At 44.8% G+C, this 14,950-nt stretch overlaps 1 protein-coding gene across 5 annotated transcripts in view; it reads right to left on the bottom strand.

Annotated features, from left to right (window-relative positions):
* Positions 1 to 220: 220 nt before the first annotated feature.
* tlk1a (tousled-like kinase 1a) overlaps positions 221 to 14,950 on the bottom strand; it is a 279,213-nt gene continuing 264,483 nt past the window's right edge. For 4 of the 5 annotated variants that reach the window (XM_072475818.1, XM_072475826.1, XM_072475832.1 and 1 more), the window contains 3 exons: positions 2,044 to 2,155; positions 1,837 to 1,944; positions 221 to 1,714 (listed from right to left, as the gene is read on the bottom strand). In XM_072475818.1, coding sequence (XP_072331919.1) covers positions 1,538 to 1,714; positions 1,837 to 1,944; positions 2,044 to 2,155 — 397 coding nt within the window. In that variant the 3' untranslated portion in view covers positions 221 to 1,537. Of the gene's footprint in view, positions 1,715 to 1,797; positions 1,945 to 2,043; positions 2,156 to 14,950 lie in introns of all 5 variants that reach the window. The other variant, XM_072475834.1, reaches the window with a different exon arrangement.

The following is a 14,950-nucleotide window of genomic DNA, read 5'->3' as shown; positions in this document are numbered from 1 at the left end:
GTACAGTAAAAAAGCTGTTATGAGGAACAGTGGAAAAAAATAGCTGAGGATAAACTGGACTGGTGTGTTTTAAGGCTGGAAATTGAGACCATGTGCCATATCACCAAAGTAATAAAAATTAATAGCCTTGCTAAGCATGTGGTTTTCCTGGAACTGAGCAAGCTAAGTTTAATACGCATGATGCTTAAAATACATATTTTCTTGCACAAAACAATCGGAATGAAATAGAATTTTGAATGTTTATTTCTGGTTTTGGCTACACTCTCTACAGTATCAGCAGCACCTTTTTTATTGACAGTTAACATTTTATTTACAGTGAAAACAAAGTAGCTTTCAACAACAGGAACACGGGCAACAGCTTAATTATACAACATTAACAAAGCCTAGATGAACCAATTTTGTTTTGTTTCAGTGTACTAATTACATACAGGTATTCTATAGCATGGCTTTTAAAACAAGCAGTAAACTGTACTAAACAGCAAGATTTTGTATTACTGAAAATGGTTGTAATTTGTACAGCACAAGGCAATTATTCAGAATTTAATGTTTCACATCATACATATCTACACAGAAGAAACCAATAATCCTGCAAACATGTGATCTCATTTGCATTTACATTTTTCCTTGCAAAATAGTTGAATACCACTCAAAAATTATTTTATCAAACAGGTCAAGGCTTATCAACAAAATGACCTGTCCCTCAAAACTACAAAACTTGCTTAAGATGGTTTCATTTAATGCAAAATTAAGCCTTTACATACCTCAGCTGTGTGGATAAAGGCCATGTTGTAACAAAAACACCAATGCAACCTAGCAGCATTGCCTCATGGCAAAAGCTCCATTATTGGAATTAGAGATCCCATTAATAAAACTAAACGAACAAAGCCAGATTTTTATACAGCCTGTACAGAATCAAACTGTTGTAACTTAACAAGGTAAGTATAATGAAATCATTTACAACAATATAAAACAATGCTATCTTACTATTATCCTTCACAGTACATTCTACAGTTTGACCTATAAATACACCAGCTGTTCAGAGTAGCTTTAATATGCAAATGATTTTGTGCATTGCCAGATTTTACAACAGCTACTATAATCTCTCTTCACATAATTTTATTTGGGTGGGCTGTTGTATTTTCTTTGTGCTAAAATCATTTGTTCTGGCCTTATTTTAAACAAAATCAGTATTAAGTATTAAAAAATAGTCCCAAAGTGACTCATTAAGCTACTATGTACAGTGTTTCCAAAAGAAGCAGGAGGCTAAACAGTTTTCAGCTTCTGAACACAAAGGCTGCCTAATGAGAGTACCGAGTTTTATGGTGTACAGTAATTTGTAACAAGTACAGCGCATTGTTGTCCATGGTTCAAACTCTCTGAAATAATTCAAAAAATTCAAAAATTGGTACATTTCAATCATTTCACTGCCTCCCACTTTTCTCTCATCTTGCCCAGCCCCCCACAAGTTATATCATCCAGCTGCAAATTAACCTTGAAAGAAGTTCTACAGGAATTGCCAATCTGACCAAAATAAATCTTAATAAGAAACTATGCTTGACATGGACGAAATAGGAATTGTAGCTGGCCCAGGCATATGTATATTTCCTGAAGAATTTGACCGACGCATATGAGGGAGAAGGTAGGCATCGTTAGCCAGCAGATGCACATCAAAGCGATCTTCTTTGCGGTAAGCTAGACAGCGCCTAATGAAAGCCTGGAATATAGAAGCATTAGATTTTATACAAAGTGAATCCCAACAATTAGTTGAAATAATCTTTTTTAAAAATCACCCATTACCTATTAACAAGGTTACATAAGAACACTGGGAACAACTACCTTTGCTTCATTGCTAACAACTGGTTTAACAGGAAATTGGACTTCAGTAGCTTTTAATATAGTGTTCTCCTGCAAGATGTCTTGTTGTGACTGATTGTGGCCAAATGGCTGAAAAGCAAAAAGACTTTATATTAGATTCATTTTTCTCCTGAGACAGAAACAAACATGTGTTTTTGCCGATAAAACAAACTAAATGAAAGCTCTCACCTTACGACCATAGAGACACTGGAAGAAGATAACTCCTACAGACCAGACATCCACTTTGTTAGAAATTTTGGGTGGTTCTTTTCCTACAACAAAACACTCAGGCGGCAAATACCTGTCAACGTTAAAATAGTGCTACCATCAGTACACAGTCAGTGCAGATAAAAATTACAGACTTTTTGTAAACAAGAGAAACTTGAACCAAGTTATGGTTTACTGAATTCTGTATTTACATATGCACATATTTCATTGCCCTGCACGGCAGAGCTAATTAAACAAATTGGGGTGGAGTTTACACTTGACAATTTGGCACAAATTGTGCCGGTTAGGTTACAACTCAAGTTTCTGGTAAAGTGCATTTACATAACCACAAATATAAAATCGTAAATGAACCAGTGCAACAGGTCAGCAAATTAGAATGTAATTGCTTATTTTGTTTTCTCTGCAGTAAAAATATTAATTTGATGTACTGAAGAATGGTGCAGGTTAATTAACACAACTTAAAATAGCTTTATCAAAAAAAAAAAGCACTTTTACAAGTATCTAGTCCTCTATCTGTAAGTAACAAGATTTTAAATCACTGAAAATGATTTTAAACTATCTATATTGAACCATTTACAAGTCACCTTAGTTTATATTAGTCGGTTTCTCAGAAAATTAAATATCTTTTACTATCAAAACTTCTAATACATACCTATTGGTGCCTTTGCCTGCAAGAAAATGAGTGATTTGGGACCAGTTTTGAGGATGAGGCTGGTTTTGGGTACATTTATTTTTACAGTAGCATTAAAAATTTACGCTCAAGTTTCAGCGATCATTTGCACTGCTTCAATGGATTGCATTTAATGCTAATTTGTCCCATTGTACTTAGGTTTGAAAAGCCAGATTGACAGTCTCAAGTTTCCCATCACTTTCTGGTTGTAAAATTTCTAAATTAACCTAGTTTGGGATAGTCTCCAATTAAATTTCTATTTTGTAAAAATCTGACAGCTTCATTCAGAGTTGCTAGAACTTCGTGGTGTGCCACAACATAAGATGGCGGAGGGCAAATAGAGTTTCTAAATGCAATGTTCTGTCAGCAGAGGCTGAGGAAGGAGGCCCCGGAAGACCAGGCGAAAGTGGTGGAACCCATTAAGTCAGGAATCAAGAGAGTGGAGCAGAGGCTGGAGTCTCAGGGCCGGGCGATCCAGAAAGTGGAGGTGGAGGAGCAGTTGGCTTCACTGGTGGCAGAGGTAGGGGTGATGCAGGAGACCCAAAAGAGGTAGAAGGAGAAGGAGAGGATCTGGAGAATCGCTCCAGAAAACAAAATCGGAGGATCGTGGGGATGCCCAAAGGCATCGAAGATGCTGAGGCTGGCACGTCCGTGACCAAAATTTGAGAAGGCTGATGTTAGCTGGGCAGGCTAGTTAACGGGAGTTAAGTGAGGGGGGGGGGGGGGGGGGGAGATTGCTAGGAGGTAGGTGGGAGAGTGCTGGGGATGATGTTTTGTTTAAGGGTGGGGGAGGGATGCTGACAAGGGTGTGGTTGATGTGGCGCAGCTGGAAAAGGATTGATGATGGTGGACATCTGAGGGTGGGCCGGGGTCTGGCCTAAAATGGGATATGGCTGATCGGCAGGGGAGGGGGGCGGAAGCCGTGGACCGTGAGGGGACTGAATGGGCTGTACACATGTTTTCACGCAACTGAAAAGTCTGAAGACTGATGCGGCCTTCCTGCGGGAGACGCACTTAAAGATAGGAGACCAGACAAGGTTGAGGAAAGGATGGGTGGGGCAAGTGTTCCACTTGGGACTGGATATGAAGATGAGGGGGTTGGCAGTGTTGGTGAATATAAGTGGGTGGCGTTGAGGTGTGGAATATTGTGGCAGGCCTGGGAGGGAGGTTTGTGATGGTGAGTGGGAAGCTGGAGGGGTTGCTGGTGGTCCTGTTGAATGTTTATTGCCCCAAATGTAGATTTCATGAGGCAGGTGCTGGGAAAAATTCCTGATTTGGACTCGCACCGGTTGATCATAAGGAGAGATTTTAATACGGTTATAGAGCCGAGTCTGGACCGGTCGAGTTCAAGGTGGCAAAGAAGGATTCCCAGCTTGGGCCACTGTCTGTGTGGAGTCTGCACGCTCTCCCAGTGTCTGCTTGGGTTTCCTCTGGGTGCTCCTGTTTCTTCCCACAAGACCCAAAAGATGGGCTTGTTAGGTGAATTGGACATTCTGAATTCTCACTCACTGTACCCGAACAGGCGCCGGAATGTGGCGACTAGGGGTTTTTCACAGTAACATCATTGCAGTGACACTTGTGACACTAATAAAGATTATTACTCCCGGATTGCCACCTTTTATTCTCTCTGGGGACTGCCATGAGCACTCTTTTCCCTTGGTTTATGTGGCTATGACTCATTTTCCATTCCTTCACTCCACAGTATAAATATCTCCCACTTTCTATGTCTTTTAGCTTTGACAAAGGGTCATCCGCACTCGAAATGTTAGCTGTTCTCTCCCTACAGATGCTGCCAGACCTGCTGAGATTTTCCAGCATTTTCTCTTTTGGTTTCAGATTCCAGGATCCACAGTAATTTGCTTTTATCCAGTGCTACCTTACCACATGAGACTCAATAAAAAATTCTGGTTTGGGCAAGTCGAAGTGTTTGGTGGATTCCTTCGTAAATTAAAAGGCTTTATAGAGTCATAGAAGTTTACAGCATGAAAACAGACTTTTCAGCCAATTTTTAACCACTAAACTAGTCCCAATTGCCTGCATTTGACCCATATCCCTCTATACACAGCTTTCCCATATAACTGTCTAAATGCTTTTTAAAATACAAAATTGTACCTGCCTCTACTACTGCATCTGGCAGTAATTCCAGGTTTTCATGGAATTCACATTTCACCATCTGCCGTGGTGGGATTCGAACCCAGGACCCCAGAGCATTACCCGGAGTCTCTGGATTACTAGTCCAGTGATAATACCATTAGGCCACCGCATACCCGTTTCATTATCTGAGCAGCGAATAGTGCTGAACATTGTGCATTCATCCGCAAAGATCCCCACTTCTGACCTTATGATGGAAGTGAGGCCATTGATGAAGCAGCTGAAGATGGTGGAGCCTCGGACACTGACCTGAGGAACTCCTACTGTGATGTCCTGAAGCGGTGATGATTGACCTCCAACCACCCCAACCATCTTCCTTTGTGCTAAGTATGACTCCAACCAGTGGAGAGTCCCCCCCAATTGACTCCAGTTTAGCTAGAGCTCCTTGATGCTATACTCAGTCAAATGGTGCCTTGATGTCAAGGGCAGTGACTCCTCACGTCAGGCATTCAGCTCTTTCTTTTTAAAATGTATTTTATTCCAAACTTATATAAAAGGTTAAACATAAACAGTTCGGGGAAGCAAACTCCCCAACACACAACTGTACAGTTTGCACAAATTTTTCCCTTTTTCACCCTCCTCTTCCCCCCCCTTGCAACAAACAGCTCCTCAAACACAGGCACGAACATCCCCCACCTTGCTTCAAAGCCCTCCGCTGAACCCCTTAATTCGTTCTTGATCTTTTCCAGGTGAAGAAAGTCATACAAGTCCCCCAGTCAGGCCGCCAGCCCCGGCGGCGTTGCTGACCGCCACTCCAACAGAATTCTTTGCCGCGCAATCAGAGAAGTGAAGGCCACAATGTCGGCCTTCCTCCCCTCCGTCAGCTCTGGTCTCGATATCCCAAATATCGCCACAAAAAGATCTGGCTCAACCTCCTCCCCCACTATCCTTGTTCATACCACGAACACTCCTGCTCAGAATCTCTCCAACTTTTCACAGCCCCAGAAAATAGGTGCGTGATTTGCTGGTCCCCGCCCACACTTCTCACACTCATCTGCCACTCCCTGGAAAAACCCACTCACTTTTGTCCGAGTCATATGTACCCTGTGTACGACCTTGAACTGTATCAGGCTCATCCTTGCGCTGTGCCTTTGTAACCCATCACTACCTAGTTTATCTCCCCTCCCACTTCTCCTTAATCTTCACCACCTGCTCACCTCCCAGCCCCCCATACATGTCTCCAATCCTGTCCTCCCTTCCACATTCGGTAGCAGCAGTCGCTCCAACATGGTGTACTTCGGCAACCTGGGGAACTCTTCCCAAACCTTCCACGCGAAGTCCCTTACCTGCATGTACCTAAACTCACTTTCTCTCAGTAGCTCTACCCACTCCTTCAATTCCTCTACACTGGCTAACCCCTCTTCCAGGTACAGATCCCTCACCTTAACCAGCCCCACTTCTCTCCACTGCCTTTACATACCATCTATCCCTCCCAGCTCGAAACCGCGGTTTTCGCACAGCGCCACCAGCACCAACATCCCTCCCATCCTGAAATGCCTCCTCAGCTGGTTCCAGACCTTTATTGTGGACTGTACCACCGGGCTCGCCGCGTGGCAATGCCACCGTCATCATAGCCCTCAAGCTGGACCCCCTACAGAATTCTTCTTCCATCCTAACACATTCTGCCCCCTCTCCTTCGCACCACCGCCTCACCTTCTCCACGTTTGCCACCATGTAATAGTGTGGCAGGTTCGGTAAATCTAACCCTCTCTTCTACCTCTGTCTCTGTAACAGAGTCCTCTTAACCCGTGGCACCTTCCCTGCCCATATAAAGTCTGAGATAATCATATCCAGTTTTTGAAAGAAGGCCTTCGGTACAAATATCGGGAGTGTCCGGAATATGAAAAGAAACCTCGGTAAAATGTTCATTTTCACCACCTGGACCCTCCCTGCCAGAGTCAGGTGCAATGCGTCCCACCTCTTCAGATCCTCCTTAACCTTCTCCACCAGCTTTGTTAGACTCCATTTATGTAGCATTGCCCATTCCCTCACCACTTGAATCCCCAGGTATCTAAACCTGTCGCTGGCGACCTTAAATGGTAACCCCTCTGGGCTCGCCGACCCAACTCGTTCACCAGGAACACTTCACTTTTCCCTACGTTTAGCTTATATCCCAAGAAGGCCCAAACTTCCCCAACATGCCCATGATCATCTCCATGCACTCCAGTGGGTCCAAAACATACAATAGTCGGTCGTCCGCATATAGCGATACCCAATGCTCCCTTTGTCCCCTTGTAATCCCTTGCCACTCTGTCGAAACCCTAAGAGCCATTGCCAGAGTCTCTCACACTAGTGCAAACAACAGCGGCGACAGCGGGCACCCCTGCCTTGTTCCCCTGTGCAGTTCAAAGATATGTGAGCCCATTTGTTGGTTTGCACACTCCTTCGGTGCCATGTAAAACAGGCGCACCCATGCCACAAACTTCGGACTAAACACGAACCTTTCCAGGACCTCAAACAGGTGCAGCCACTCCATCCGATAAAATGCCTTCTCCGGGTCCATGGATAGCACTACCTCCGGTACCCGAGCTCTCAACTGGGTCAAGACCACATTTAACAGCCTCCTTTTATTACTAGAAAGCTGCCTGCTCTTTACGAAACTTATCTGGTCCTTTGCAACGACCCACATTCCAACAGGTCTTTCCCCTTCTTTGGTGTTAATATGATCATCGCCTGCGCCATCGCCTCCGGCAGCTCCCCCTTCTCCAACGCCCCCAAAGGATGTGGCGCCAGGTCCATCGTGGACTCCTTACAGAATTCCGCCGGGGCACCATCGGGCCCAGAGGCCTCCCCCCGACTTCATATACCTTATACTGTCCAATACCGCCCTCAGCCCCAAGGGCCCCGGCTGCCTCTTCTCTTCCTCCAACTGTGGAAACTCCAGTTCATCTAAAAAACGTCCTATGTCCCCCTTTTTACCTCTCGGATCCGCCCTTTATAGCTCCTTATAGTGATCCCTAAACGCCTCGTTTATCTTCCGCGGCTCCAATACCACATCCCCTGCCCCAGTCCGTCTCTTCAATATTTCCCTGGATGTGGCCTGCCTTCGTAGCTGACGTGCTAACATTCGACACGCCTTCGCCCCATATTCATACTACACCCCCGCCTTGTCCTACCGCCCTCCCCTTCGTCAACCTACTGAATTGCGCTTGCAACTTTTTCTTCCTCGCCAATCCCTCTGTGATGGGCGCCCTCGAGTACTCCCAATTGACCTCAACAATCTTGTTCATTAGCCGTTCATATTCCTCCCTCCTTCCCTATCGCATGTGCCTTGAATGAGATAATCTCCCCCAGACCACTGCTTTTATTGTTTCCCAAAATGTGACCGCCGACATGTCCCCGTTTTGGTTCAATTCTACATAATCTTTAACTACAGTCCGCATTTTATTGCAGAACCCTCTATCTGCCGACAACCCTGAATCAAGCTTCTATCCCGGCCTCAGGTCCTATCCCGATCGAAGCCGAATGTCCAGCCAATAGGGCACATGGTCCGAGATTACTATCCCCACGTATCCTGCCCCCTTCCACTCCAACCAAAACCTCCCGATTCACCACAAATAGTTGATTCTTGAATACACCCTATAAACATGTGAGAAAAAGGAATACTCCCTTCCCCCTAGGTTCTTAAAGCGCCACGGGTCCACCATACCCACCCAGCTCCTTTACCATGCGTATCCTACTCATTGACCTGGGGCTCGATTTATCTACCCTCGGCTCTAATCAACTGGTGCGTGGCCAAGTCCAGGATCGCTGCCAGCAATCCCTTCATAAAACCTACATTGTATTGTCCCAATTCAGTGCATAAATATTCACCAGTACCACCGGCATCCCCTCTAATATCCCACTCACCATCACATATCTCCCACACCAGGTTCCTCATTTCCTGCGTGCTCACAAATCCCATTTTCTTGATCATCAAAATTGCCACCACCCGCGACTTTGAATCAAACTCCGAATGGAAAACCTGACGCACCCGTCCCTTTCTTAGTGTAATCTGGCCATTCACCTTGAGGTGCGTCTCCTGCAGAAACACCTCCGCTTTTAAACTCTTTAGGTGCGCAGACCAGAGATCTTTTCACCGGTCCATTGAGGCCTCGCATGTTCCATGTTATCAGCCGTACCGGGAGCTTGCGCCTCCATTCCCCTCTACCACCCGCCATCCTTCTTTTTTGGCTCTACCCCTGTTAATTTCACCCTGTACCTGGCTGCTCAAAGATGGCCCCTTCTCCACCCCTAACCATGTTTTTTCTCCAACCTCGCCGCACCGCATCTCTCTCCTTCCCCTCTACACCGCTCCCCCCCCCCCCCCCCCAACGTGCATTCAGCTCTTTTGTCCATGTCGGAACCAAGTCTGTAATGAGGTCAGGAGCTGAGTGACCCTGGCGGAACACAAACTGAGCGTCCGTGAGCAGTTTATCGCTGAGTGCCGCTTGATTTAATGGGGACAGGTGGGAGAGTTTGGTTTGAGATGTGTGGTAGTTTGTATCTGTTGTATGTTTGGGATTGAGGGGGCTACGATTGTCAGGGGGTAGTGGTCAGGGTACATGGGCGGCATGGTAGCACAGTTGCTTCACAGCGCCAGGGATCCGGGTTCGATTGCCGGCTTGGGTCACCGTCTGTGCGGAGTCTACACGCTCTCCCAGTGTCTGCGTGGGTTTCCTCCGGGTGCTCTGGTTTCCTCCCACAAGTCCCAAAATACATGCTTGTTAGGTGAATTGGACATTCTGAATTCTCCCTCAGTGTACCCGAACAGGCGCCGTAGTATGGCGACTAGGGGATTTTCATTGCAGTGTTAATGCAAGCCTACTTGTGATACAATTTAAAAAAAATAAACTTAAGAGTATCCAATTATTTTTTTCCAATTAAGGGGCAATTTAGCGTGGCCAATCCACCTAACCTGCACATCTTTGGGTTGTGGGGGCGAAACCCACGCAGACACGGGGAGAATGCAAATGCCACACGGACAGTGACCCAGGGCCGGGATTCGAACCTGGGTCCTCAGCGTCGTAGACCCAGTGCTAACCACTGCACCACATGACGCCCCTACTTGTGACACTAATAAGGATTATCATATGGCCCTTGGGGGAGAAAGAGTATAAGTATTGTAATGGTGCTGGGCTTTGGTTACTGTTCCGTAGCTGGAAAGGGCTGGGGTGCATTGTTTTTCTTTGTTCTCTGAGCATACACCCTGGGTCTGGGGGGTTTGATAGCTGTAAAGTTTCAGCTCGTGAATGAGAGTGAGATGGGGGGGGGGGGGGGGGGGGGGGAAGAGAAAGAGAGGGGCTGCAGCTTGTTGGACCTGCTTGGGCAAGGTTCAGTGAGCCTAGTTTATTTGTTTGGTGGTGGGAGGGGTGGAAAGAGGAAGGGGGGTTGTTTCCCTGGAAAGCTTTTTTTTTTTTTAATGGGGGGGGGGGGGGGGAGATCTGACTGGGACTAAGGGCGTTTCTTCAGTCAGTGGGCCGAGGGGAGGGGGTTGTGTTTTTTTTTAAAAGGTTAAATAAAAATAAAATAATAAATAATCTTTATTGTCACAAGTAGGCTTACATTAATACTGCAATGAAGTTACTGTGAAAAGCCCCTAGTCGCCACATCCCGGCGCCTGTTCGGGTTAAGCTGGTACGGGAATTGAACACGCACTGCTGGCCTTGTTCTGCATCACAAACTAGCTGTCTAGCCCTCTGCAAGAGGTTAGAGGTTTGTAAATGGTATTTTGTTTGTATGGATTTGTTTATTTTGTGTTTTCTAAAATGAAAACTTCAATAAAAATATATATTTCTAAATCGTAACAAAAGAGGAAGTGTTAAGAGTACTTGGGATCCTTGAAAGTCTCCAGGCCCGGAACGCTGTTTCCTCAGAGATTGAAGGAGGTCAGGGAGGAAATAATAGATGCACCGAGGATTATTTTCCAATCTTCACCAGACGCAAGGGAGGTGCCAGAGGACTGGCAAATGTGGCTCCATGGTTTTAAAAAGGGTGCTAACGAAAGGCCAAACAAGTACAGTGTTTAATCATACTTCGGTTGTAGGCAATTTATTGGAATCAATTCTGAGAGATCGGATAAATTGTCACTTAGAAAGGCATGGAGTAGTCAGGGATAATCAGCATGGCTTTAAGGGAGGGTCATGCCATACAAATTTGATTGAATTCTTTGAGGAAGTGACAAGGACGATCAATGAGGGTAGTGTCATCAGTGTTGTCAACATGGATTTTAGTAAAGCATTTGACAAGGTCCCAAATGGCAGACTGGTCAAAAAAGTAGAAGCCCGTGGGATACAGGGTAATGTGGCAAATTGAATCCAAAGTTGGCTTAGTAACAGGAAATGTAATGTTTGATGGCTGCCCTTGTGAATGGAAAGCTGTTTCAAGTGGCGTACCACAGGGCTCAGTGTTAGGATCCCTGCTGTTTGTTTTATATATTAACGACTTGAACTTGAACCTGGAGGGACACGATTAGGAAATTTGCAGTCAACACAAAAATTGGCCGTGTAGTGGATCGTGTAGAGGATGGCTGTAAGCTCCAAAATGATGTAGATAGGTTGGTGGAGTGGGCAGGAAAGTGGCAGATGGAGTTCAACTCAGGTAAGTGTGAGGTAATGCATTTGGGGGAGGGGGGGGTCAAACAGTAAAAGGAAATACACAATAAATTTGAATATACTGAGAGGGGTAGATGAAGTGAGAGATCTTGGTAGATAAGGTTGTAAAGAAGGCATATGGAATGCTCTCCTACATTGGCAGAGGTATAGAATACAAAAGTAGGGATATAATGATGGAATTGTATAAGACAATGATGAGGCCACAACTGAAGGATCGTGCGCAGTTCTGGTCTCCACATTATAGGAAAGACCTAACTGCTCTGGAGAGTGCAGAGAAAATTTACTAGAATATTGCCAGGACTGGAGAATTATAGCTACAAGGAGAAATCGGTGAGGATGGCATTGTTTTCCTTGTACAGAGAAGGCCGAGGGGTGGCATGATTGAGGTATACAAAATTGTAAGGGGTAGAGAGTAGACAGGAGGAACCAATTTGCCTTGGCCGGGGGGGGGGGGGGGGGGGATAAGCACAGTTGGTTGGACAGCTGTTTTTGTGATTCAGAATAAGACCAACAGCGCAAGTTCAATTCCTGAAAACCTCGGCTGAAGTTATTCAGTAAAGGCCTGCCTTCTCAACCTTGCTCCTCGCCTGAGGTGCGATGATCCTCAGGTTAGGTTAAATCACCACCAGTCAGCTCTCTCCCTCAAAAGGGGAAAGCAGCCTATGGTCAACTGGCACATTGGCGTCTTTACCTTACCTTCCCTTGGCAGAGAGTTCAAAAACAAGGGGTCATAAATTCAAGCTAAGTGGCAGAAGGATTAGGGGGGGCATGAGGGGAAACCTTTTTACACAGAGGGTGGTGGGTGTCTGGAATTCACTCCCAGAGTTGGTGGTGATCTAGCATCGTTTTTTATAGAATAGAATTCCAAACTTTTAGCACCCTTTATCTGTATACATGTTTTCAAATTTCATTCCCAATAGTTTTAAACTTAGAGCCATACCCATGTCCCCTAGCCTTAGATTTCCCAACCAGTAGAAATAATTTCACTCTATTTGCTCCCCTTAACGTATTGAAAATATAATCACATCATTCCTTAACCTTCTAAATTCCAGGGAATACAACCCTAGTTTGTCATCTTTCCTTGTAATTTAATCCTTGGAGTCCAGGAATATTTCTGGCAAATCTACACTGCACAGCTTCCAAGGCCTGTGTACCCTTCCTAGTGTGGTGCCCAGAACTGTTCACAGTACACCAGGTGTAATCTAACAAGGGCTTCTAAACAGTTGCAGCATAAGCTCAAAGCCCTGTTGTATTTTAGTCCACTAAATAAAAGCCAGGATTACTTTAGACATTTTGATTATTTTATGCATCTATTTGTGATATTTTAATGACCTATGTACCCAGATCTCGTCTCTTTGGACCTTCACCATTTCTCACTTTTCACCATTTAGGAAGTATTCTATTTTATCCTTTTTAGGTTCAAAGTGGATGACTTCACATCTACCAACAATGAAATCTATTTGCAGTTTTGCCCATTAATGAAATGAAAAGAAAATGAAATGAAATGAAAATCGCTTATTGTCACAAGTAGGCTTCAAATGAAGTTAGTGAAAAGCCCCTAGTCGCCACATTCCGACTTCTGTTCGGCTGGTACGGGAATTGAACCATGCTGCTGGCCTGCCTTGGTCTGATTTAAAAGCCAACTCTTTAGCCCTGTGCTAAATCAGCCCCTAATTTAATATCTCCGTAGTTTTATGTATTCATCTCATTGCCTTATTTTTGCGTCATCAGTACACAACATATGTAACTTTATCCCAGCATCGAAGTTGTGAATAAATATAGTGGTGTGATTTTCAGCCCGTTAGCCATCAGCGGCAATGGCAATATGGGCAGAGCCGCAATGAATTGGAAAACTGAATTCTTGCCTGTGAGATCGCATTTTTGATTCCACATGCCCCTCGCAGGTGATGTAACTAGGTTCATGCCCATACTTGCCAAGCCACCCTCTCTCCTCTCCCACTGGATTTTTGCACCTTGCTGATGGAATGTGATGTTGATGAGATTTACAACAGGTTCTGAAACACGTGATTCAGTTGAGGGTTCCGGGGACAGAAGGAGACATGTCTGGGCAGTTTCAGGGGTCCGGGGACTGAAGGAGACATGTCTGGGCAGTGTTTCTGATGTAGATTGGCACCGTCAGGTTGGCTGTGCCAGGGGGCAGTGCTGGGGCAGACCCTCTGGGGATGGGATTCACATTACGTTTGTTGGAGGTTTGGGGGGAGGGTGGGGGGGGGGGGAAGAGCCATTAATGCTGAAAGTGGTGGCCCCCAATGCTTAAGGGGCTTAAGTGGGGCGTGGGACTGAGTAGGGGGTTACTTTCTGTTCTACTGGGGTGCCTTTTTTTTTAATAAAAAAAAGGACGTCCTGATCCGAGCAGCGAAGCCCCGCCACAGTGACGGCATAAACCATGCCCACGCAATTTTGTTTCCCCAGAAAAGCTCAAAATCTGAATACAAATTCAGCCGTGCAGCTGGAGAGCTACACGGCGGGTTTCAGTCAGAGCCTGAGACTTCGGGGGGGGGACAAAAATGGGGAAATTCCACCCAGCGAATAGTTAAGATCCTTGTGGGACAACAGTCATATTCTGCCAATTAGACGCTGTACATTATCTCTATTCTTTCTGTTGCAATTCAGCCAATTTCCTATCCAGGTCAATAAGTTCCCTTCAATTCTGTGAGCTTCAATCTAAGTGACTTTAAGTCGCTTATGTGGAAGATTATTGAATGTCCATATAAAAGTCCATATAAATGATAACATCCATAGACAATCATTATGGAGAGGCAATAGCATTTTGATAATGTCACTGGACTAGTAACCCAGAGACCCAGCCAATGTTCTGGAATCATCAGTTCGAATTCCACCATGGCAGATGGTGGAATTGAAGTTCAATTAATGAATAAATTAGTGATGATGAGTAATTCCAGTAATGATGACCATGAAACTATTGTCAACTGTCATTAAAAACCCATCTAGTTCACTAATGTCTTTTAGAGAAGAAATTCTGTCGTTCTTTTTTGTTTCGGTTCTGTAAAATTTAGAGTGCCCATTTTTTTTCCCCCACTTAAGGAGCAATTTTTTTTTATTTTTAAAAAAATATATTTTATTCAAGTTTTTTGGCCAAACATAGCAATACGTAGTGTTTCTATTACACAACAATAAAGCAATATAAATAACTGTGGCCAGTTCTAAACAAATAAATAAGTAATATATAAACAAAAACAAAACTAAATGGCAACTGCCTTGTCCAAAATAAATACTCTCCAAAAATACAATCCAACAATCAAATACACAATTACATATACCAAATACCTATACATATACAATAACATCCCTGAGAGTCCGTCCGATTCCTCCCCCCCGCCCTCCCTCCCCCTGGGTTGCTGCTGTTGTCTACTTCTTTTCCATTCCCTCTATCTTTCTGTGAGGTAGTCGACGAACGGTTGCCACCGCCTGG

Source organism: Scyliorhinus torazame, chromosome 2 (genome assembly GCF_047496885.1).
Source record: "Scyliorhinus torazame isolate Kashiwa2021f chromosome 2, sScyTor2.1, whole genome shotgun sequence".
NCBI lineage: Eukaryota > Metazoa > Chordata > Chondrichthyes > Carcharhiniformes > Scyliorhinidae > Scyliorhinus > Scyliorhinus torazame.
The sequence above is the reverse complement of the archived record's forward strand: the minus strand, read 5'-3'. Positions and strand labels throughout refer to the sequence as shown.